This window comes from Centruroides vittatus, unplaced genomic scaffold (assembly GCF_030686945.1).
Source record: "Centruroides vittatus isolate TY-2023 unplaced genomic scaffold, ASM3068694v2 contig_337, whole genome shotgun sequence".
In the NCBI taxonomy this organism is placed as follows: Eukaryota; Metazoa; Arthropoda; class Arachnida; order Scorpiones; family Buthidae; genus Centruroides; species Centruroides vittatus.
In genome coordinates this window covers 395341-420728 of record NW_027122161.1, presented here as the reverse complement: position 1 = coordinate 420728, position 25388 = coordinate 395341, and the positions used below count along the sequence as shown (strand labels likewise).

Genomic DNA, 25388 nt, shown 5'->3' with positions numbered 1-25388 from the left:
TATGATAAATTAAACTTGCTTAAATAAATAATAGAAAATAGATAAATAATAAAAATAATAGAGAACTATTTTAAAATGGATAAGAAAATCTAACCTTTTCCATTTTAAAATATAAGTTCCCATGCTGGATGGCTTCTCACAAGTATTTGATGTAACGAGACAAAAGCATTCACTTGCTGCTTCATTTTCATCCATCATCACTAGAAAAAAGTAATAAAAAATATGATTTGTTCATTTAATCATTATAGTCATGTTATTTATGGAAAAAACAAAATTTAAACTAAAATATTTTAATTTAAGCAGACCAACAGCAATCACAAGAATTTGAAGTTTATTCTACTGAAACACTGTAAAAAGTTTTTATTTACTTTATTACTGATATTATATTATTATTTTTAACTTTTTTTGCCCTGTGGGCACTAAAAGAGCTTTTTCTATGCCTACAGTAAGTTTGATTAGACCCGCAGAGGGGATTATTTATTGATAAGCAAGAGAGAGCCTGACAAATCCATGAAGAAATTGTCCTTCCAAAAAAAATCCTTGGAATCCTGATCTGAACTCAAATATAGGTTTTCCAGAGTGGAAAACTGACATCTTTATTGCCTCAATCAACCAACAATCAATATATTATTATTATAACTATAATGACAAAAATTATTTTAATTGAAATCAAATATTAGTATTATTAATCATTAGACATATCTAAGCCTGTTTCTTAAACACTAATATCAATATAATCAAAACCTAAAAAGAATTTCTTACCATTTCGAACGGCACTTGGCTCGTCGCCATCAACATTACTGAACCCAGAAGACTAAAACAAAAAATTAAATATATTTAATTTATTTTTCAATAAAGAATGAATTATCATTTTTATTAACTTATTTACTCATAATAAAGTTTTAAGTTGTATTTTATGTTTATGTAACAATACATTATTATGTATACAATATTAGCTGTAATTAATATAAGTTTGAATACATATTGAATTGTATTGCATGGCCTCTACTAAAATATAGATTCAGCCAATGTTTTAAAATCTTCTTGTAGTGTAATCGGAATGAAAGAATATACTTATATGTATAATCCAACATATATTCTTTTGTACTGATTACATCATGAAACCACTTTAAAATATTTTTAAGGACTATATATATATGTGCTTTATATATATATGTACACACATATATATAGAGTGTATTTAAAAGATATTTTATAAATTACATTAGAGGGGATGTGAGATTTTGATCTCTCAATAGATTTTTATCAAAATTAAAAAATTAAATAAATTTTAAATAGGTTTTACAGTATATGAGATAAGTTGGTTTTTTGGCAATGCACTTTTGAACAACTTCATACTTGCCTTTTGTTACTCTAAATTAGTGTTTCTCAACCTCTAACGAATCACCGCCCCCTTCAATAAAACCATTACGTAGTATCACCCCCTTTACTTCAAAAATTCCGATGCCGAGGGTCGAGGCTAATGCGAAATTCATATTGCATTGAATAGACTAGTGACTAGTATAATGTTATTTGTTTAATTATTTGTAAGCAGAGTCTAAAATCTGCTATTCATCAGCACCCCTCCCCATTAACTCCACATCTGCAATTGTCTAGAATTCAGAGAACTGATTTCATGAGAACTGACATGAAAGGAAAGGAATAGCTTGGTCAGGGAGAGGGGAGAGGGGAGAGAAGAGAGAAAGGTTCCCACCTTTCAGACTGACATATGTGGAACAGACACAAAATTCATCTGTGCTTGTGAACACCTCTCTTTTTAGTTCAATTATTGTATTCTTAATATTTGTGATATTACATTATTGTACAATATAATGAATAAAATATCTAATTATTCTTAATGTAATGTTTTACTATATCACCCAGAAAATTGTTTTTTGCCCCAAAAGTATAAATTGTTAGTAATTGCCCGCCAACATGAAAAACGCCCACATGGGGCAATATCCCCCACATTGAGAAACACTGCTCTAAATGATATTTCATAAGAAGTTTTAAAGCTATAATTCAGCCTTTTATATGATACATATTTCATATATGGTAATTTTAACTTTCTGTTGCACTTTAAAGAAAATATTTTTTTTTTTGCAATTATTATAAATACTATTTGACCACAAAATAGTCTAACAGATTTTCACAGAGTCCATTTCATAATACTGACTTTGACTTGAAAATTTTTATCTTAAAATCTTAAATAATGGATTTCTTTAAGCACAAATTCAATTTTTAATTTTATGAAATTTGACAATAATAAATAAATAATTTAAATTTACAATTACCAAGTTTAAGGCTCCATCTAATAATGTAAGGGGTAAAGGACAGTGAGAATTGATGTCTATTTTTAATAAAAATGGCTCTTCACATCTTATCTGTTGCAAATGCTGAAACTAAAAAAATATATTAGAATTATTTAATATTTAATCAAATTTCAGTAATTTATTAGTTATTTGATATTCTATTTATTCAGGAAAATTTATACCTTCATATTTAGTAATTTAACAGAAAATTTCAATGGTTCAGTAATGTTAACATTCACTTTTTCTTCCTTGAAACAATGACACAATAATGTATGGTCATCAATCTCAACTTCAATATCATATGTTACCTAGAGAAGAGAATATAATTGAATTTTTATTCACCTAAATAATTTAGATGATATAATTTAATTACGTATAAATATAAAAATAAAATCACCTTAAACATAACATTTCTTGTGCCCACTTCACTTGTTTTCATAAATATACAAGTTTTTATCTATAAAATAAATATTTTAATTTTAAATATTTACATATAGGAATTTTATTAACTAAAACAAAATTTCACAACCATACCAAATAACTAATTACTAAATTTATTTTCATTTGTAATCTTATCATTAGCATAGCATAATTTATAAATTTATTATTCAGAGATAAAAAATAAAGCGAGCTGTTTTATTTTAGTTTTTATTTAAAAATACATTTAAATTAATATTTAGATTATTTTATTTTACAAATTTTTTATAAGGTGAATAAGGAAAATGTTCATTAATTTATGCAATTAAAATAATTAAATGTTTTCAACTTTTTTTTTTCTTTTTTAGATAAGCTCTGCAGTTGTAAAGTTACAAAGATATTAAATTGACTAAATTTATAGTTACTTTATAATAATATTGCCATTTAATATTTTTTTTGTTGGATATAATTGATAATTTCAAATTACTCAATTTTATATGATCCTATGCAAATCAATTCTTACTTTTTGGGAAGGCGTTATTTCTCCTAGTTGAATATTGTTTACAAATTGAACAGGTTCTTTATTTGATTCATTTGGACTTTCTTGATAAAAGAAGGCTAATTAAACATAAATTATAATAATTATTATTATTTCACAAAAAAAAATAAATAAATAAATTTTAAGTTACATGTAACAATAACCCGCACATTCAACAAATGTTCCATAATGGAGCTGAAAATTCGTAGCTGCCCATACCTTTTCTACATTTAGATATCTTTAGATACACAAACACCCATCGTTGTATTACAATTGTATTAGATATAACCTATATGAGTAGTAAGCATATAAGATTTGTTTAAGTATCTCTATGGCCGTGGTTCTCAATCTGTGGTCTGCGGAACACGGGTGCTCCGTGAAGCCACTTCAAGTGTTCTGCGAAAAATCAAATATACAATTAAAAATTGTTGAAAAAGAAATATCAATACAATGTAAAGTAATTTTTGTATGGGAATGTAATTAGCAAACGTCAATGTCGTCATATACTAGACTGAGTGCACTTGATTTCAAAAAGGTTTGCCACCCTGCTTTAAAGCTGATGTAAGTGTTCCACAGAAAAAAAAAAAAAAAAAATGTCAAAGTTTAGTGTTCCCCAACATCAAAAAGATTGAGAACCACTGCTCTATGGTGTTTACTTAATGACATATTTCTCAGAATGTATCCCTGTATACTTATAATTTGGTGTATACTTATAATTTTAATTATAAAATTAAACCTTCAATTTGCTTATAAATTTAAGGATTTAATGCCTGTAATTCAAAAAGTTGCCCCCCTTTTTAATTCTTATGAATAAAAATTACAACTTTTAATTAAGAATATTACATATCTTTTTAAAAAGATACATAAACCAACTGTAGGTATATTGTTACTTTAGAATCTTGACTTAATGACAGTTAAACTATTAATTTATCAATTCAAAGCATGTATTGAAGTTTTTGATCTTTTTATAGAGTATAAAAGATTAATTTTACCTGTTAATGTAAAAATAGTATGCCTGGCGACTGTAACCGATGCATTATCATCTCTATGGAATTACACTAGTGATTAATAATTAAGGAAAGCTATAACACTACATATATATTTTGGCAGAATTAATAAATATTTTATAGTTTGTCTTTCATTATGTGTAGTATACTGTATACAAACAAATTGATACAGGCAGGTAAGTTACAATATATTTCTTTCTTTAAAAAATTATTTAATTAATATATACTTTAATATTTATTACACATGGCCTAATGTATAATATACAGAATATTGTTTAAACAGTTAACATAACAAAGGCATAAAATGTGGTGCTGAATCATATCTACTGTTATAGCATTTTAAGCACATAAAGATAAGCTCGTATTATTTTCAGTCACGTCCAAAGCAATAACAGTAAAAATGCAACAGATTTGAGATGTATAGATCGCCTTAATTTTCTAATTTCTCATTTATGCCTCAAAAACAAGGATAAACATAAACATAGAAAAGTGTTGTAACTTTAATGAAGAAGAAAAAGATGTTTTGTCAAACTAATTTGGAACTATATGACCGTCAAAGAAAAAAATATACAAAATTAAATATAATTCATATTTATATAAGAAACAGCATATTTTATCAAATGAAAATTTTAAAACAGGATTTCTAAACCAGACAGTAAATTTTTTATTCATGAAAAGTAAAGAGTTAGTTTACATTTGCCCCAACAATGGCCAGGCAGTTCCATTTCCAAAACACTGGTAGTTCAGTCATGGGTTTGTGCATCACCAGAACAGGCTGGGTGCATAGAGTTTTCCAGGTTTTCTCCACATCTTTAGTAACTAAATAGGGGCCAGTTACTTTTAACAGACTTCCTGGAAAGCATCCCTTGGACAGATCACCCAAGTGATGTGTTGCTGTAACTAACAAAACAATTTTAAGTATGAATATCATTTATGTTTTAGATGTTATTAATGCAATAGATAGATGATATTTTCCTGGACAACTATGAAAGAATAATGTGAGATCTTAAGTATATTCAGATCAGAAGTTTTGAATTCCGTACACATTTTCTAAATCATGCATGTTTTGAATCAAATTGGATACAAAATTAAACATTTCAGAGTAAAATTGTTGATATTAACTGTGAAACAGCAATTTTTGATTGCTTGATGATATGTAATTCAATTAAAATAACCCCGAAGTTAGACAAATGCATCCTTACCTAAATTTGAATGTGATTATTAAAGACTAACTTTGGTGTGATAAGCGCTCCAAATTGTTAAATCCTATTTATTTAGGTTATTTAACTCTATCTAAAGAATAAATATTGTTTATAAATCAAACTGAAATGATGACACTTACTATTTTCAGTTAACACAGTTAGAGAATCATGCAAATTGACTGTCAATACTACATTTTTTATTGGATTAAGTTCTTCGTTTATTATTTCTACACTTAAAGCATAAAATTCATTCACCAAAGAAGGTGGTTGATGTTCTACACTTAGTTGTATACATGGATGTCGAGGAACAATACTGAAATTAATATACCAAAAACTTTATTTTAATACCTTACTTGTTAGATGGAATAATCTATTAAGATTTAATACCATAATTACTATAAAAATAATATGTTAAATTAATCATATTGCATCTTAATCTTTTACTATAAACTAATTACTGTAGCTAACATCTCTGATTATATTATTCTAAAATAATTAACATTTATGATGAATTAAAAACTTTTAAGAATAAATTAAATTAAGAGTAAAATATTTAATACAGTGTATGTATTATACAATAAAGAAAAGAAAATTTTACTTTAAAAAAATTACAAAATAATTCAATGAATATTGCATAATAACAAAAATTATAATAAAATTCTGAATGTTAATACTATTTTCTATAGTTTAAAAAAAAGAAATTTGTAGCATATTAGCCAGCATTTGTCATACTTATTTAAAAAACAGTTCTCCCTTAAAGCAATATTATTTATCAATTGAGAATCAAATCACATCAAATTTATTTTGTATATTTGTTTAACTACATGAACTGACTTTAATACTGTTTGCAGATAAATAGAACAGAATCATTTCATATAAATTCAATAAACAGTTTTAAAGATAATGCTTTTTCACTTCATAACAACTTTACAGATCTTAAATTACAATCAAATTTTTATTTTTACATTTTACATTAAAAAAAAAATAATGGTACTTGATTATATATAATACTTTTATGCATTTAGAATCTTTTAAATGTGTGATTATGTTGTATTTGCTTAAATTAAATAGAGATCCCTTTAAAATGTTTTATTTATGTTATATTTTATTTATTTATTTTCTAAAAATGAAGTTTTATATATATAAAAAAAAAACAATTAGTTTATTAAAATTTTTTGGACTTCTACAAAAGTATTGGATTGTTTTGTGTCTAAGAAACCAGAACACAAGAACTATATGATTATTATTGTTAGCTTTTTATAAATTCATAAATATGAAATCATGCCTAATTATAGTTAAGGATAGACAATTCATAAATGAATTAATTTATGTATAAAATAATTAAAGACCTGGTACTGCTATATATAACCAAATGTTGTAAATTAATATCCTCTTTGAATAACTCCACACTCCAAGGTAGAAATGAACTTGGATTATCTGCATTTCCTATAGTCCACTGCAGAATAGCACAGATGCTGCTTTCAGAACCCAACTGTAATGCAACTGATGATATCTAATAAAAATTTAAATTATTAAATTACTGAAAATGTTTCAAATCTAACTGATACTTTCAATGATTCAAATCTTAAATTTTATGGCTGTTGAATTAATTCAAGAGATAATCATATTTATTTCTTACAAATAAAGATGCTTAATATCTCTCAATTGCTTTTCGTAAAAACATTTTCAAAACTAAAACTTTGAATATTCAAATAATAAAATTAAAAATAACAATGATTTAGGAAATTTCTTTCTATTCTTATTTAAATAATTTCTTGAAGATAATGTAAATTTTTTCTAAGTGTGCATCATCATTAATATCGATGTTATCAGAAGCTTGATTTTGAAAGGTCATTATACAATGAAGTCAATTAAATGCAATGAGAGAGAACTTTTAAAACATCTTTTCCCATTTTGTCTGTGTGAAATAGAGACAAAAGGAAAAAAGACATTTAAAAGTTAACTTATAACAGCTTTAATATTTAACATAAGCAAAAATATCATAAGATAAAACAAAAGAGTTTTTATGTGAATGCTACTAGTCAATCTTTAGTTGTATTGAAATTTTTAGTTTATAATTATCATATTTTTTAAATTCTATTATATGCTATAATTATGGGTTATTTGATGTAATGCCATTAGGTAAATATATTATACAGCAAGTTAAATCATGCTAACTTTATATTTTTGTTCATGTAACTTTTTTATGAAATGATCAAAGATGGACTCTGTATTCATTTTGTCTAATTTATTTCTAAGTGAATAATAATGTCATAGTACAAAAACAATAGCAAAAATTTTGACAAAAATAATAAAGTTTATTAAATAAATGAATCAAATAGTCAATTCAAAAATGATTAAAAAGATTTAAACATTTTTAAGTTGACTATTTGACTAATTTATTTAATAAACTTTATTTTTGTCAAAATTTTTGCTATTGTTTTTATACTATGACATTATTATTTATTTAAGAATTCTTTTATTTGAAATTAATAGAAAATATTTTTAGAAATATGTTTAATATAATCTATTTTGTCTCTACAACTTAATTTATTTAGATGCAGATAAAATTTATCACATCTGTAAATAAAGAGATAATATTAATGTAATTTTCTTTAATATTTTGTATATTGAAATAAACCACAGAAAATATTTAAAAAGAATTTAATTAAAAATAAAAAAGTAATTACTTGTATGTCTTTATCATTGTCTAATGATGGCAGAAAGTTAAAACTAAGTATTTCTGTCTTGCGAGGTTGTAAATAAAGAATATTTCTATCAGATAATTTATCTTCATTTGGAATTTCACAAAATTTATTATAATACTGAAAAATAAAATAAAATTTCAATCAAAAACTTACTTATTAGAAGCCAAATTCATTAAATGTTTTAAAATTACTAACCACATTATTAAAAAGAACACTTAGTTTAGAAAATCTCATTGGCTGAGAACAATTTGTTCTGGAAAAATTAAATAAAATACAAAATAAATAATGTTATGCTTTCAATATAAATATACACACACATTTTTTAAATTTTTATCGCTAATTAATATATAAATTAAAATTAATTTACTTCCATTACTTAAAGAAGAGTAAATAAAATAAAATTCATATTGTATTTAATTGTTTAACAATTACAATAAAATGTAGAAATAATAACTTAATACATACACCAAATTTCAGTTTTTTGATTAAAATATTATAAATAAAGGAAGAAAAATGAATTTGTGAAAGAAAGATTAGTGAAGTCAACCTTTCTTTATAAATTCTTTTCTGCTTATACATAATGCAAATTGCTTAAAAAGGTGAAGAGCTTGTAAAGAAAGATTGACTCCGCTACTGTTAATTGTGTTCCTGGTGATAGTGAATGGACATTCAGTATGACTTCAAAAAATATTATTGTTTCAGTATTTTTTCTTCAATATTGTACAAAAGAAAACATTTATAAATTAATTCTGCATAGTTTGCATCATATTTAAATTTTAAATATACATAAAATGAATAAAAATGTATAACTTGACTAAAAGTATCAATTCTCATTTTTCCAAATTCAAATTTCTTCATTTTTAGTTTTATAAACCGAATATAATTACAATTTGAAAAAAGTTATGACAAATTTTAGCTTACCTTAAATAAACTTTGACAGTAATTCTTTCATCTGCTGAAAATGTTCTTGATATAAACCCAACTTTACATTCCACTGTTTACATATTAAAGAGAAATTTTATAAATTAATTAAATATTTTATTTTATTTTTCATATTACAGTAGAGCGTCGAAAATTGGAACATCGGTAATTGAAATGGCCGGAAATTGGAACGATTTTCAGTCGGACTGTGTCGTGCTGAATCAAACGTTTTTGATACTAAATTTACTTCTAAAGTATAATTTTCATGTTTTTATATTCTTCAACATATTTATTTTGTTTGTACAAAATAAAGAAATAATTTTTAACGATACGATAGCCTCGATTATTATTATAAAAATTTTCGTTAGGCTTAAAATTGACGAAAATTCAACGCGAAGCAACACACAACGGAGAAAAATTCAACAGGAAGCGATACGCAACGGAGAAAAATTTGAACATTGGACAGGTTAATATATTTTTCGTACAAAGTCGGAAATTGGAACAAATGACTAATTGGAACAACCCCAGTCCCCAATTGACGCCAATTTTCGACGCTCTACTGTATTATTAACATATCTGGTTGCTCAAGGAAAGGGAAATGATAAATTTAGGACAGAGTGCACATGAAAAATTCCTGAAGAATTGTTTGCCTGGATTTGATTCAGAGTCCCACAGTGCAGTAAGCTGATGCATTAATTATCTCAGCTATCCAGCTGTCAACACAATTATGTTTAAAATTACCAACAAATTTATTATAAAATAAAATTTTTTGGCCTAACTTTTGACCAGTAAGTGGAGAGCACTTTTCCAAAAAGTGATTACGTGAAAATTAAACTCTGTTTATTTAGGAAAAGGAGCTGCATTTTAATAAAAATTCCTTGAAATTCTTTAAGGCCCTTCTTGACTTTACTTCCACATCATTAAAATTCATACATCAATATAATTTCACGCATCTTATTAAGTTAATATATATATATATATATATATATTATATATATATATATATTAATGAATTGTTTAAGTGTATATTGCATTTGTTGTATATTTATTTACATCTGTAGTTCTTGTTCTTATTATCATTTTTAAATGTAAAACCATTATTATGTAAAAATCAAGTATACAAACATTTGTTGCAGTTAAATGTTAAACTGTTCTTACTCAACAGTATTTTTATTCAGAGCATCTGAAGACCATAATCTATTATTTATTGAAAGTACTTGTGAATAATCCTTTTATAGTATGTAATTTTTACATAACACCTCAGTTTAATTTTGATGACACATTTTTGTGCATATGTGAGATCTCGGAGAGTTAATCAGAAAAAAAATTGTAACAGCTAGGTGTTTAACTGTTGATATGTGGGAATGTCGTTATGTAAACAAATCTTACAGTGTGAATCTGACAACAAGTCTGATTCTCACTGCCTTAACTGGCCCAACAATGACACATTCAAAGTGTCGTCATTAAAAACCATAAGACCACCTGATCAAATTCCCACACCTACTGGAGATATAATACCTGATCTTCGGGATGATCATTCACCAAGAAGTGTCTTTTGCATTGTGTATCTCCTCATTCCCCCGGATACCTCCCTACAGATTGTCGACTGCCAATCCAGGAACGTTTCGCTGACAATCCATAGAAACCAGATCAGGAAACAATGGATCATCTTCCTGAGGTATTGTAATTAGAATTGTAAACTCTCTCTCTCTCAGTCAATTAGCATATAAATACTTAGATAGTTGTTATCGTTCAGATCTTAGATGTATTATCAAATAAAGATGAATATTGTAATTGTATATAGACTTAGTGCTGTAGCTTCTATGTACTCCTTGCTTTAGCTTATTAAATTGTTGTATTTAGTTGAAGTGCCTAAGTCTCAACTTGTTCCAACCTCAGACACCCTGTCGACTTACTCAGCACACCTCCCCACTTGAAGTTAGAAACACCCTCCTATTAAATTCTAACCTGATAAAGCCATTTAGTGACACTTGAGCAACTTTCACCAGGCTGACATCGGAAAAAGGGTTTAGAGCTTTAGTCTCTAACCCCTGGATTCTCACACATATTACTTTACCCACAACATATTACTCCTTGAAAGAGTGGGATCATATGTCAATTTAAATTGCAATTATGAAATGCTAACCTATGGAACAGTATAAATAATAAACATCTTAAAACCCGATATGTATAATGAAGTAATCAACGATTGCCTGAAAGATCGAAGGTTGCGGGTTCAAGCCCGTTCCAGATCAGTTCTTTTATTCCAGAAGGTTTTAAAATTATTTAATAATTTATTAATTTAGTTATGAGATGGTACCTAACATCTACCTCTAGTGAAAAATTACTTTATATCAATCATTTAATTAGCCAGATTATAGCCTGATCTTTCAGGCGATCGTTAGTTACTTCATTATGGAACAGTAGCTGCATCATAGGCAAGAGATATATGGCAGTGGTTATTCAAAGATTTCATTTTTTATCTTAGCAATTTTCTGTAAGTTATGTTCAAAAAACACAGTAATTAGTATGTCAATAACATTTTTATAAGTGTCTTACTCCATTTAAAATTTGGATTTAATATTGAAGATGGCCAAAAGTTGAGATAAAAACATTCCATTTCATGTATTTATTGGTAACCTTAAAGATAGTAGTTTTCTTTCTTTGTTAAAAGACAGTACAAAAATTTTGTTAATTTTTCTAATATGCATCATCATGAATATATCTTAATATTTATCATTAATGTTTATTATTTAAATGCAATTTTATAACTAGTTTGAAATTAAAATCAAGTTAAATGTATTAATTAATATGTACAACACAATTCTATATAAAACGTTTTTAATAAAAAATATTCAGAAATTCAATTTATCTATATGTTAAATCAATATTAAAACTTGGAGTTGAAAAATTTTATAGTTTAGCCATTATACCACTGCCTCTACTATTGTATTAAAAATGTTATGAAGCCTTTACTTATTATTTTATCTTATTTCTCTCTACATGTATATCTTCACCTATCTTTAAATATCTATGATTTAGCAACCTAAAAGTTAGCCTTCTATATCTTTTGTCTAAGACCCATTTCCATGAGCTACACACATTCCAAATCTCTGTTATTGATCATAAGCCTCTACACTTCTTTCATAAATCCATGTCTTCTCCATAAGCTTGAACTTCTAAGATCTTATCTTAGCTTTAGATACACCATTCTACCTCTGTTCCTCTTTTTAGTCTTCCCTGTATAAAAAGAAGATTATTTGATTTTCCTGTTCCAACATCCCTTATATGTTTATTTTAGTCTAACATTCAGTGTCTTTCTGTGGCCCCTTTATCTCCTCCTCCTCCTCTACTAAGGCTATTTCATATATTCCAGTCTTATTATATTTCCTTCCTTTTCATTTCTCATTAGATCAGAGTGCTATTTATTCTTATATCTCTGGTTCATTCCAATTGCCTATAAAATCATCATCTCCAATCTTTCTACATAATTTATTACTACTATTATCTCACCATTTTCTTTCCTTCTCTTCCTCTAATAAATTTTTAACACCACCTAATGAAATTGCGTTTGATTTACCCCATACATGGCTGCTATTTTTTTTCAATATGTTGTAGTTCCCCATGCCAATTTACTCTCCTATCACTAAATTGAACATCCTCTCTATTAAAAATCTGAATGCCTGTTTATATTCAGTATGATCATTAAATTCTCTTGGGCTATAAATGGGCGTGAAGGTGTTCTTTCCCCATATATGCCACTTTCATATGTATCTTTTTTCTTTAAGAAATAAAGGCTTTTGAACATTTTAATCTAGTAGAGTGTTCAATGAGATAATGACTAGATTCTGGATTAAAATAAAACAAATTAGTAGTAGTACAGTGTAGTTTCATATTACAATTGATATTCTAATTTAAAAAAATTCTAATCAGGTTATTTGTTAAAAAAGAAATAAGTATATTGTCTAATAATTTCAAATTAATATCATGAATACATTTAAAATGTAAAATAAATAAACATTTTTAAAATACTCACTAAATGGAATAATAGAACTCATTTGAATAGGAAAAATATGAGGAAAATTTGATTCTGCTAATGCCGTCTGCCACAGTTTATCTGCCAAATTGATATCCTCTTCAGCAGTACTAGGAAATGACCTCGGACATTTACCCTAAAATTATTTATGACATAAAGACAATATTTTAAAATATTATGAGAGAGAAACATCATTAAATATCTTACTATTAAGAAGTTTCTTGTACATTACTTACCGATAAAATATTACTAATACTTGTCTGAATTATTGTTTTTTCTTCTAAACTTGCTTGAATCCCTTTTAAATTTTTATTAAAGATCATAAAACTATTTTTGGTATTTTTAAGTTTATATCTATACTGTTTTAGCTAATATTTTCAAACTAAGAAAGTAAATTATACAAAAATACTTTAAATTTTCCTTTCTCAAAAAAAGTTTTCCTCCTTTAATATTCCATATTATTGTACACACTCAATTTAGATTCTTGGGTTTAAATTATCCCTTAGGCTTGAATAAACTCACATCCCAAACAGACCCACAATAGATTATTTGTGTGTATATGGTAATTCTGTATAAAATATATACACCCATACCTCGCTATACGGCCGCTCTTTATACGGCATTTCGCTATAACGGCCCTCTTCAATTAAGGCACGTTTTCGATTTACGGCCTAAAATGTTTCGCTATAACGGCAAAAAAACTTTTTTTCGATGTCGATATATCTACATGTTGCCAATCTTGCGCAAGCGCAATCTCGATGCACACTCTTTGCTATTTCCTCTTGTTTACGAGCCTTATTCAGTGTGTGCTCATAAAGCGGCTGGTTTAGACTTGTCTGTGAGTGTTTTATATACATATTTATTACTGATTGTTACACATTAACTGGAAAAATTGGAAACAATTAGGGACATTTTTGGTACGTAAGTACTGTACATATGTATGTAAGTACAAATTAAAAATTTTTAATCTAGCACATGATCTCGGCTTTGAAGGTTTGAACGAACGTGATGTGCTTGATCTACTTGAAGCTGATAGGGAACCCCTTTCATATGAGGAACTCATTCAGTTGCAAGCAGAACCGGCATTTGATGAAGAGACAGAGCCTGTTGTATCCAAACAGCTAACATCAAAAAATTTGTCGAAAGCTTTTTCCAGTTTCGAACAAGGAATAAACATCCTCCTTGAAAACGATCCTGACGTCGAACGTAGCGCTAAAGTTTCTCGAGGAATTAATTCAGCCATTAGCTGTTATAAATCACTGAAGAACGAAATAGACAAGAAGGCAAGACAAACAACGTTGGACAATTTTTGTAAGCCAGGCCCATCCTTACCAGCGAAAAATGATGACGACAGTGATCTGCAGGTTACCATTTCTTCATCGTCTTCAGATTAAAGCCATTTTTAAAAAAAATATGTATGTAAACATACACATATTTTATGTAACATGAAGTTGTTTCATTTTTGTTTATAGATTATTGTTGGTTTTTGGAGTCTGTTATTATTTTATGTACAAATGTATGTACTTGTTATGTATGTATTTTTGATTTAAATGAAATAAAAAGATAAAATGCATTTTGAATGATAAACCATGTTATATATTTAACAAATTTGGAACCGATCCCATTGAATTTGTATGAATTTGTATTAGAATAATTGATTCCTTATACGGCTTTTCGCTTTGCGGCCAAGTTTCGTGGAACGTATCTAGGCCGTAAAGCGAGGTATGGGTGTATTTAACAACATAGAATCGATAGTGATGAAGTGAATCTTAATTCAATATATATCACAAATTTTTCGGTGGCTTATACAATTTTCTATCAGGAATTAGCAAAAGTTAAATATGCTTTAGTAATGTTCAAATAAAGTTCAAATCGTGTCCTCTGATTTCTTGTCCGACAAAAAGACACCGTACGACTCCTTGATCACAAATTAAGACTATTTATTTTACACTATTTACAGAGATACACAGCAATACATCTCGATTACTTCTACTACAAGGTCTTAATCCAAACTTGTTTCTCCTTACAGCCTTACAGTCTTAGGCAAGGCTCTTTTTCCTCGATCCAATGTTGCCTTATATCTAAGTTTTAAATCTGTTGGCCGACCAATAAGGAGCTGAGCTGAGCTTTCTATCAGGTCTGCCCCAGTTGGCATCCTGTATTGACTTGTCCAGGATGACTCACCAACCATCACCTTCCAGACCACGTGCTCTGACATGTGAAAACTTGAATCTATCTCGTTACTACAAGATAGGACTCCTTAACAGCTTTTTTATTGGGTGTATAAATATGACTCCACCCTTTTTGCAGTAAATGTAAGACATTTGTTTGTTTTAAAATGAAAGAAAGATTTATTCAAAGTATTTTCCACCATAAGATACAACATTTGCCCATCTTTCAGGCAACAAACAGATTCCATAAAGGAAAAAGTCTGGCTGTTTTGAAACAATCCAGTTATCAACCCAATTTTGGATATCCTCACAAGATCTGAACTGCTTTCCTGAAAGGTCACTCTGCATGGATCAAAACAAATAGTAATCTAAAGGAGCGACATCTAATGAGTACGGTAGGTGGAGCAATGCATCCCAGCAAAGTGCTTCTAGAGTTTCCTTGACTGGTCTTGCAACATGTGGACGAGCGTTGTCATATTAGAAAATAACCTTGTCGTGTCTTTTGGCATATTCTGGACATTTTTGCTTCAACACTTTGTTCAATTTGATTAACTTTTGTTTGTAATGTTCAGCATTGTCCGACTCGGTTGCAACAGCTCATAGTAAATTACATCCTTTTGTTCCCACCAGATACTTACTTCCATGAATATTCTGTTTCGATATTGATGGACCTGGTTCACCTGGATGCACTCAGCTTTTGGTCATTTAGGATTGTCGAAGTGAATCCATTTATCATCTCCATTAACAATTTGGTACAAAAAACTTTTTCTTTTTTGTCTTTGGAGCAATAATTCACATATGGTTTTTTTTTGACGTCCAATGTCTTTTTCTTTCAATTCATATGGGACCCAATTTCCTTGCTTGTTGAATTATGAATTATTTTGAACCATTCCCATTGCATGTACATGTTGGGAAATACATGGTTGAGTAACATTTAAAGCAGCAGCCAATTATTTGTAACATCAGCAAAAAATATTACTTTTCTTTAAAGTAAATGAGATCATCTTTTGACCTTAATTAAAATTAAATTTTAAATACTATTTACATGGTTCCTTCATTAACATTTTGTGCACTTATTTTTTCAATTTATGTAAATCAGATTATGTGAGATCTGCAGATTAAGGGATTAATTGTTATAAAATATTATAGCAAAATATTTATTTCTCTTTGATAAAATTTTAACAAAAAGAATGTACATTTTTTGTTTCCTCCCTCTCTTGGAAGTTAGTTTCCGAGAAAGGTAGGAAACAAAAACTTAACTCACTGTCCTATGACGATGAGTCAGTTACCCAGCTGTCCCTATAAAAAGGGGTAGATTTCCCGCCTTTTCACACAGTTTGTCGGAGGCTCGACAAAACCCAAACTGGCCACATAAGCGCAGTTCTTCGAAGACAGAATTAGCCAAATAACCAAGCAAAGTTTGTTGGAGGTCAACGGAACCGGAACTGGCCATAATAGATCTCCAGAAGAGACAGCCACATAGAAGTCGGCAATACTTTATAATGCACACACAGAAGTTACGTTACAAGATTCACTTTCTTCTCCTGATCTCCTCCCAATATAAAGAACATAACGACAACTGAAGATAAGAATAAGCCCCATACTATGAAGGTAGCATAATATTTCGAACATTCTGTAAGCTCTCTCTCTCTCATGTAGCATCCGTGTTAGATGTAAAGAATAAGTTAGTTTTAGATCCTTTCAATATATTCTTGCCTGTTTACAATGTTTATGGAATATTGTATATACTCTATTGTTTACTCCAATAAATAATATTTATATATATATTATATTTGGAGTTCCACTCATTCTTTATCTTTAAGGCATTTATTGTTAAACAGTCCTCCTAGAAATCATCTTTGATATATGCGTGATAGGGTGCAAACTCTCATCCATATCTGGTGTCAGGAGCCTGACAAACGAAGACAATGATTTCAAGATTGTCATTCTCCCCATTTTTATAATAAAACTTGATTACGCCATCCTTTGATGTAAAAGCTTGTCAAAACAATTAGTTAGCCAATTAAGAGATACAACAAGTACAATCAAAACTCTGTATCCCCGGCTGACCTCACAATTATGTACACAGTATTTCAAACTAAAGTCTATTTATATTATTTGTCTTTGCATGCATTAAAACCAGTCAATTTCAAAATTAAATAATGCTATGAATGAATTTGAATAATAATAATTATTATTATTATTATAAATATAATTCTATACAATAATGAAGAAAATATGTCCAAAATATTTTTCTACTTATTATATACAATGTTAAAAATTAAATAAATACAGATTGACAAGAAATAAAATTTACAAGTACTTTTGTATGGTTTTATTTTTTTCATGTCACTCAGAAAAATTTTTTTATATCACAATTCAAAAGGATACAATTCCCTGTAAATTCTAAACCAAGAGTCACATATTCTTCTAAATCACCAGTCAGATAAGCACAATGGAGAGCCATATTCAATATACTAGAGACTAACGTTCTCCATTTCTCTGCTCTATAATCCCATAAAACATGTCGGAAAAGGCTACAATCAAATAAATATAAATATTCTGAAAATGTCATCATATTTTAAAATAATACATTATTAATGTAAAACAGTAATACCGATATTATTATACACAATGCTATTTCAAAGATAAAAAATAAGCATTATATTAAAACTACAGTGCCCTTGCATTATAATTCACCACAATAAGTGTAGTCAGTGTTAGAAGTATTTAGTCCTTTGCACTGCAAAATCTCAAGCAACACAAATAGTATTTTGTTCTCTTATAAACTCTGATTTATGATAATTTCTCAACAGAACAGAAAATCTAAGTAACTAACCCAAAACCTTCAAAGGAATAGGAAAAGAATTATCCCAACTCCATCCATTCATTATTTGATTAAACTACTAGCTAAGAAACACTGAAAAAATAAATAAATATTTAAATTTCTTTCTAAATTAGTTATTTTTGTATTTTAGGAATGCATCTCTATTTTATTTATATACAAGTCAATTTACTTTGTCATACTTTCTTGAACCAATAAATCATTTAATGCAAGAGATATCTGCTGAATAAAACTAAATTAATTTTAAAAAATTACATATGTAAGACTAGAACATATCAAGAACATAAAATTCCATTATTTTCATATTCACATCAAAATTTAACTCTGTATCTATTTATTGAATTTTTAAATGTTTAGTGATTGTATTAGCTAGTATAATGTATCTAGTTAAACTATATACAGTGATACCTCAGTTTTCATCAATAATCCGTCCAAAAACAACTGGCAAAATCAAAAACTGATGAAAACCGAGGCAATTATTTCCATATGAATCAATGCAAATCCAATTAATTTGTCCTAGACACTCCAAAATACATACCAAAAACACATTTTATAGAGATTTAATATAGCATTAAATACTAAAAGCAATAAGAAATTAACATAAAAGACTAATTAGCATAAAGATATAAGTATTAAGATGAAAGCAATGGAATTGTTCGGCTAGACACGTGGGGTAATGTCTTGTAGAAGCTAGTTGGAAATGAGCTTCTAGCCTATATCGCCTCGTGGTAAAGTGTGACATAATTGTCATGTAATAGTAGTTGTATTGTAAGGAACCAAGTCCGAGCGTTATTTTTATTTTACTTTTATTTTGCTTATTATTCTATTTTTGTTTGGGGCTTATGTTTTGTTAGGACGAAGGTTTCCTCACCATTCACCTTCAGTAATTAAAAAGAGAAGAATTAAAACCCAACTCACCGACGAAAGAAAAGCGCCATAAGACTCACGCACATTTTCGCTCCCCGAGCGGCAAAGAATAGGTCCGCACCGAGAAGAGGGGGGGAGAACCTACAAGCACGAAATAAAACTCGCTAAACCTTAAGTAATAAAAACGTCCCGGAAAGAATTGTAAAAACAAATAATGTAAAAGGTTAGTGAGTAAACTGTCGAAAAAAGGGCTGCCAGACGATGAAAAACGTTATTGTTAGCATTTAAGTATGTAAATGAGGGGAGTGACCGCATTCAGAATTGTGACGTCACCTCACACTATAAATCCCGAGTCTCAAGTGAAGACAGAGAGGTGAATTCTGATAGCAACGAGCTTGGTGAGCTTCGCAGCAGTAATAGAGAGGTGTCCGATAGGATCTCGAATAGTTCCAAGGTGATTTGAAGTGATTCGAATTTGGATCGACAGTCTGAGAAAGTCTTGAGAGTTGAGGAAATAGGTTCCGAGTATATTGAGGTGACGATTAGGATCTCTAGTTTATAAGAATTATTGTTATAAGTTAAGCTTTTGGTTTTGTCGGATTCCCAAGGGGAATAGAGTTAAGTTAGACATAGATTTGAATCGAGAATTGTCGGGTTGACTTTGTTGAATTTCTTAGAATAAATTATTGTTTGATTTTTACTAAATATTGTACATAGTTATTGCTAAACGACTAATTAAATCTTTGGTTTTTTTCTATTGACACATATTGTCTTTATTTAATTCGGTGCACGCTTAAAGTCCAGGCCTGGCACGCTAACGCGAATCCGAGTAAAGTACCCGGTAGGTTAATGGTTGTTTCCGACACGGTAGAGTCGATAATCGTTGTAAACTAAAATAGTACTTTACAGTATGCATTTATGATGGTCGTATTGAGGGAAATAATGCCTTCCAGGAAATCTGTTTAACGGTAACTGGTCCCTATTCAGGAGTTACAGACATGGAGAAAACCCAGAAAACTTCATGTGGCCAGCCTGCCCTGGCAAAGCGCGAACACACGACCGAACTCCCAGTGTTCAGGGAACAGAACTGTTGGCCAATGGTGGGCTGGCATGGGGTAATGTTCAAACAGATTCAGATTTATTTATTTCTAAAATACTGGAGTACAGTACATACCTGGTGCCATAGACATATAACCAGGTGGAAACCAGAACATATTTACATTGTTACATTTTCAATAATGAACAGAAGGTACAGAATTAAAATAACAATAGAAGTGTATGAAAATGAGTACAGATGAGTTAACATATTGTAAGATACAGATACAGGTACAAAATAATAAAATACAATATAGGAAATAATAAAATACAGTAGATGGATATTAAAGTACAAAATGATAGGATAATAAAGTATAAAATACAAAAAGCAAAAACAATACAAAATGATAAACACAGATAATAAAATATATACAATTAAGGTAATGTAGTGGTAGTGTAAGGTAATGTTCAAACAACGAGAAATAAAGCCACACTGTGCCAGAAAACGTCTGGGTCACCCTTTGTTTTCACAAAATTAACGAGGTCACTTGAGCACACTGACAAAATCCAAGGCAATCAACGAAAACCGAGGAAAATTTTTCGCGATAAAAAATCAACAAAAACCAAAACTGACGATAACCAAAGTCAACAAAAACCGAAGTATTACTGTAATACAAAATGAATAGTAAATTGTATAAATTTTGAATACTTTTCTTTCTTTCCTATATATATAAATTTTAGACATGATTAGATTCTGTACAGAGAATGTTCATGCTACATGTTCTGGGAATTTCCTATTGGTCACAAGAAAACCATTTTATATAAAATGTCTTTACAAATTTATAAATATCTATTTGTAAATAAAGCAAAACTTACAAAAAATATAAATGTGTTTAATTATTTCTTTCACAACATTCATACACACACCACACACACAATCTCTCAATTAAAATCATATTTTTATTTTAAAATATACTGAATCTCTAAATGTTTCATGAATGCATCATATATTAAGAAGTTCTCTATTGTAATTAATAATCATTATTTATAAACATTGGTTTTTATAAAGAAAAATATAATATTTACGTTAAGGCTTTGGAATAATCCTTAGAAGAAAAATACTCCTCTCCCATTTGTACCACTAAGAAAATTGTTTTAAATTTAATTATATTATTATTAATTTTTAACTTAAAATTACTTAATCTTAAGTACAAAATAATCAACTTACTTAATTGCCTTTTCATACGTGGACACCTGTATTTTTTAAACTGAGCCACTGCACTACTTAACAAAGGAATGATGATATTCTAACAATAACAACATATTAATTCCATAATTCACATTTATAAAAAAAATTAAAATATTGTATAATTGATAAAAGATTCTAACTGAAAAATTTCATTTATAATTTTAAATTGTTAACAGATTCTCTAATAAATAATAAATGTTTTTAAGAAAAAGAAATTTATTTTATTAAAAAGTAATTTATTCAAAAATAAGATACAATAAAATTAACTACATATTTTCCCAAGGAAATGCTTTATAAGAAGTCCATTATAGGAAAACAAATTGCTTTAAATGATTTTTTAGTAGATAGACAAATGCCATTTTCCTTCTGATCTGAGCAACTGCAGATCAGATAAAAATATTATGATCTACAGAACTGAAGATTCAAACCTAAACAAGAAGAAATAATTAGCTCATGAATCAATACTGAATAAAAAGTGTTGATTCACAAGATCTAAACAGAACAAAATTGTCTGTAATTTTATGAAAACAGAAAGCAAAATGTGAAAATTAAATGACCTTATAGATAATTTAAAACATCTGAAATTTCTGATAATTTTAGTACAGTGAAGCATTGAAAATCCAGAGCATCAAAAAACATATTTGGCCACCAAAAATGGGTATTTATCCTTTCAATGGTAACTTCTTTGTTGGTGTTCTAACATTCATTCAAAAGTTTTTTAATTTTGAAGTTATAATCAGTTTATTTTTTATTTAATGTAATGATTCTATAAATTAAATTTTGAATCTTTGTAAGTATCCCTAAATTCCTTTTGAAATACAGCTTAAACTTAGAATACCTACACTTGAATTATAGTGTACTTGAAAATCCAGATGGATTCTGGCCCCAATTAGTCTATATTTTTGATATCTCAATAAATCACACTTGCATTGCTGATGAGATTGAAATGTAAAGAAAGAGTATAAGCTGACAAATTTAACAGATTTTAGTTATAAATGGCTATTTTTAGGGTCATAAGATATAATAAACAGTTTGTCAAATTTATTAATTACAAGTCATAATAAATAAATAAAATATTTCATATTTTAAATTTTGTGAAATAAATTCATAATAAATATGAAAAATAACTTACTAAATTATAGGTTAAATATAAATGCTTATACAAATTCTTTATAATAGCTTTTTCTAGATGGCCAAGGCTAAAGCTTAGTTCACACTGAGCGCGATTCACTGGCAAAAGCAAAAAACAGAGCGAATAACACGTCAGACATGACGTAGTTTCCGGCAAATTTTACCATTTTGCAAATCGCTTTGAAGTTTGGAACTGTCGAACTGTTTCGCTACCAAAAAAATTTTGCCACCGATCGTATTCCCACTAGTTGTCATGTGGTTCATGTTGTTTTCAAGATGGCTACAGAAACTTTCTCATGCAATAGAGTAAATGTTGTAATTACGGATTTTTAATATTTTTCTCATCCAGCATCGTTTTCTTTTTCAATGAATAAACAAATGAGGTTAATGACAGAATATTGGAAGTGGCCATTTTGTTTTTCGAGATGACGTTTTCTCATTTGCAAATGATTGGCTCCTTAAAATTCACAATCGCTTTTTGCTTTTGGTTGTAGGGTCAATTTCGCTAAGTGAATAAAAATTGCTTTTCGCATTCACTATTTGCTCAGTGTGAACTAAGCTTAACTGATATGGTTGTCTAAAAAAGGTTTACTGCTCTGGGATATCCAGGATTGATTCTGAGAGGAACTTTTTGGGGTTGATCTGTCCCAAATAGTTTGAGCCTATCTCTCACCAGCCAGTTATCTCCATTGTGAGCTGGCTGGACCACAATGTGTAAAGACTCTTAGTGTCCAAAGAGCAAGAAGGGTAAAAAACAAAAGCTTTTTCCAAATTATTTTCTAAGATCAAACAAAATTCCAACTGTAAAATAATAAGTATAATTGCACTTAAATATAAATTAATAAATTACTAGTCCTTCATATAAAAGTTGTGTCATTATAATAAGAATAATGAATTGATGAAGCATGATAAATTTAAAATTTATTTATTTAAAAAGGGGGAAAAAAGAAAAATATTGTATATCTATTCTTACTAAAATAGTCATTCAGATATTTTTTTGTTTTCTCCCAATAATTATATAATCTGTACAAAATATCTTAATATAGTTAATGCGGCAATAAGTTAACAATGAAACATAATAAAATGTTTCATTGTTAACTTATTATCAGCTAAAATTAATATATAAAAAGCATTTATAACTTATTTTTAATTTGAATTTGTTCTGTAATTTGCTCAGATTATTATAAAAATTGAAAACAACAAATATAATTACATTAAAATCAATATATAATAATCAGTAACTAAACTTCAACAGAATATTTTTCTCCAAAAATTAAAAATTTTTGAATTCAAATATTTTCTTGAATTCTTCAAATTTGAAATGTTACTTACAGAGTGATCTACTTGTTTACTTTCTATATATTGTATAGCTTGAATTCCTTCTATTTCTTTCTGTGGATCTGGAGGTTCCATACCTATAAAAAATGATACATTTACTTACAATTAAGATTCATAAATACTTTTAGTAAAAAAACCCACACTGTTGAGAAATATGTTAAGATTAGATCATTTTGGCAAGAATTAAGTTATTTTAAAATATAAATATAAACATCTTTACTAAACCTGATACATTGCAATAACACTCCTTCAACTGCTGTATATCATTGCTGTATATCAGTAATTTATAATTATTATTGCCAAATTATAGCCCAATGATATACAGCAGTTGAAGGAGTGTTGCTTTAAAATATTTTAAATAAAAAGATGTCAATAAAATTCCTCTAATTGATGTTCAAAAGAGTAAGAATGATATAAAAAATTTGTATGTGTGTGGTATAACATATTATATATATATATGCTTATATTATTAAAAATAAAATCCTAGAGAAGAACTATTAAATGCATTACTTATACAGAATAAAATAAATTTAGTTATAGAATTATTTGTGAAATAAATTTATTACAGTATACTTGATTTTATTTTATGTAAACTAAGTATTACAACAAATATAACAGAAGAATAGTGATTTATAATTCTACTGATATATCTGTTTTACAGAAACAAACTTTTAAACAATAAGGTATATCAAGAAACTTATAAAATAAAATGTAATTTAAAGATCATAGTTATAATTTAAGTTATACACTTTAACAAATAAATTAATCATTTATTAAAGTTTTTATAATGCAAAAGCTCTAAAAACTAATGTTCCAAAAGTAGAAGTAAAATATAAATTCAAAAATAGCAAAAACAGAGGTAACAGATATAGTAATATGTAGTTTAGATAAACAAAATTACTTGCAATATTAATACATAGAATCAATCAATAACCTGATGCAATGACTTTTAGTTTTTACAATGATATGCATTTTGAATGTCTGTAGCATTCCTCTTCATTCATCAATCCTTTCTAAAAAATACATATTTACATTATTATAACCATTTAACTGAAGAAGAGTGTTAGACATTCGTCACTGTAAAAACTAAATAAAGTTGTTGTATTAGGTTATGCATTGTTTGTTTTCTTTTTTATATAACAAATAAAAGAAAAAGATTTATATATTTAGTTTTCTATTTATTTTTAAAAACAACAGCTTTTTAATGCACTTCAAAATGAATAAAACATTTCATCAATCTATATATTAATTATTCATTCATCAAATTTTAAGGATTATAAAATCTAAATAAATATTGCTTTATCAGAATCAAATAAATTTACTCATGTCCAAGACTTAATGTTATAAGATTATTGTTAGACGAACATGTGTACATTGTAAGTTTACATATAAATAATTATTATACAATGTAAATAATTATTTTCATGTTTCGGCTCTTTTTATCTTGTGGACACTAAAAGAGCCATTTTCATATCCATTATGAGTTTGGCCAGGCTGACAATCGGGGCAAGCTGGGTGGTGAGGGATGGGGGCCTGGCATATCTGGGAAGAACCACCCATGAAAAATCCCTAGATTCAATCCTAGGTCCCAGAGACCACCTCAGCCAAATA

General features: G+C 28.1%; 1 protein-coding gene and 1 long non-coding RNA gene across 5 annotated transcripts in view; one reads left to right on the top strand and one right to left on the bottom strand.

Annotated features, from left to right (window-relative positions):
• Positions 1-25388, bottom strand: part of gry (trafficking protein particle complex subunit 11 gry) — a 46933-nt gene that overhangs the window by 5687 nt on the left and 15858 nt on the right. For all 4 annotated transcript variants that reach the window (XM_067268792.1, XM_067268794.1, XM_067268795.1 and 1 more), the window contains 17 exons: positions 23772-23854; positions 21288-21366; positions 21146-21200; positions 17704-17849; positions 13378-13439; positions 13142-13277; positions 9106-9178; positions 8380-8437; positions 8167-8301; positions 6826-6989; positions 5617-5789; positions 3253-3347; positions 2710-2769; positions 2495-2620; positions 2295-2402; positions 763-814; positions 95-200 (listed from right to left, as the gene is read on the bottom strand). In XM_067268792.1, the coding sequence (XP_067124893.1) occupies positions 95-200; positions 763-814; positions 2295-2402; positions 2495-2620; positions 2710-2769; positions 3253-3347; positions 5617-5789; positions 6826-6989; positions 8167-8301; positions 8380-8437; positions 9106-9178; positions 13142-13277; positions 13378-13439; positions 17704-17849; positions 21146-21200; positions 21288-21366; positions 23772-23854 (1711 nt within the window). The remainder of the gene's footprint in view (positions 1-94; positions 201-762; positions 815-2294; positions 2403-2494; positions 2621-2709; positions 2770-3252; positions 3348-5616; positions 5790-6825; positions 6990-8166; positions 8302-8379; positions 8438-9105; positions 9179-13141; positions 13278-13377; positions 13440-17703; positions 17850-21145; positions 21201-21287; positions 21367-23771; positions 23855-25388) is intronic.
• LOC136974026 (uncharacterized) lies at positions 13722-14714 on the top strand. The gene is made up of 2 exons (XR_010880578.1): positions 13722-14012; positions 14407-14714. It is a non-coding gene; the product is annotated as an uncharacterized lncRNA (long non-coding RNA).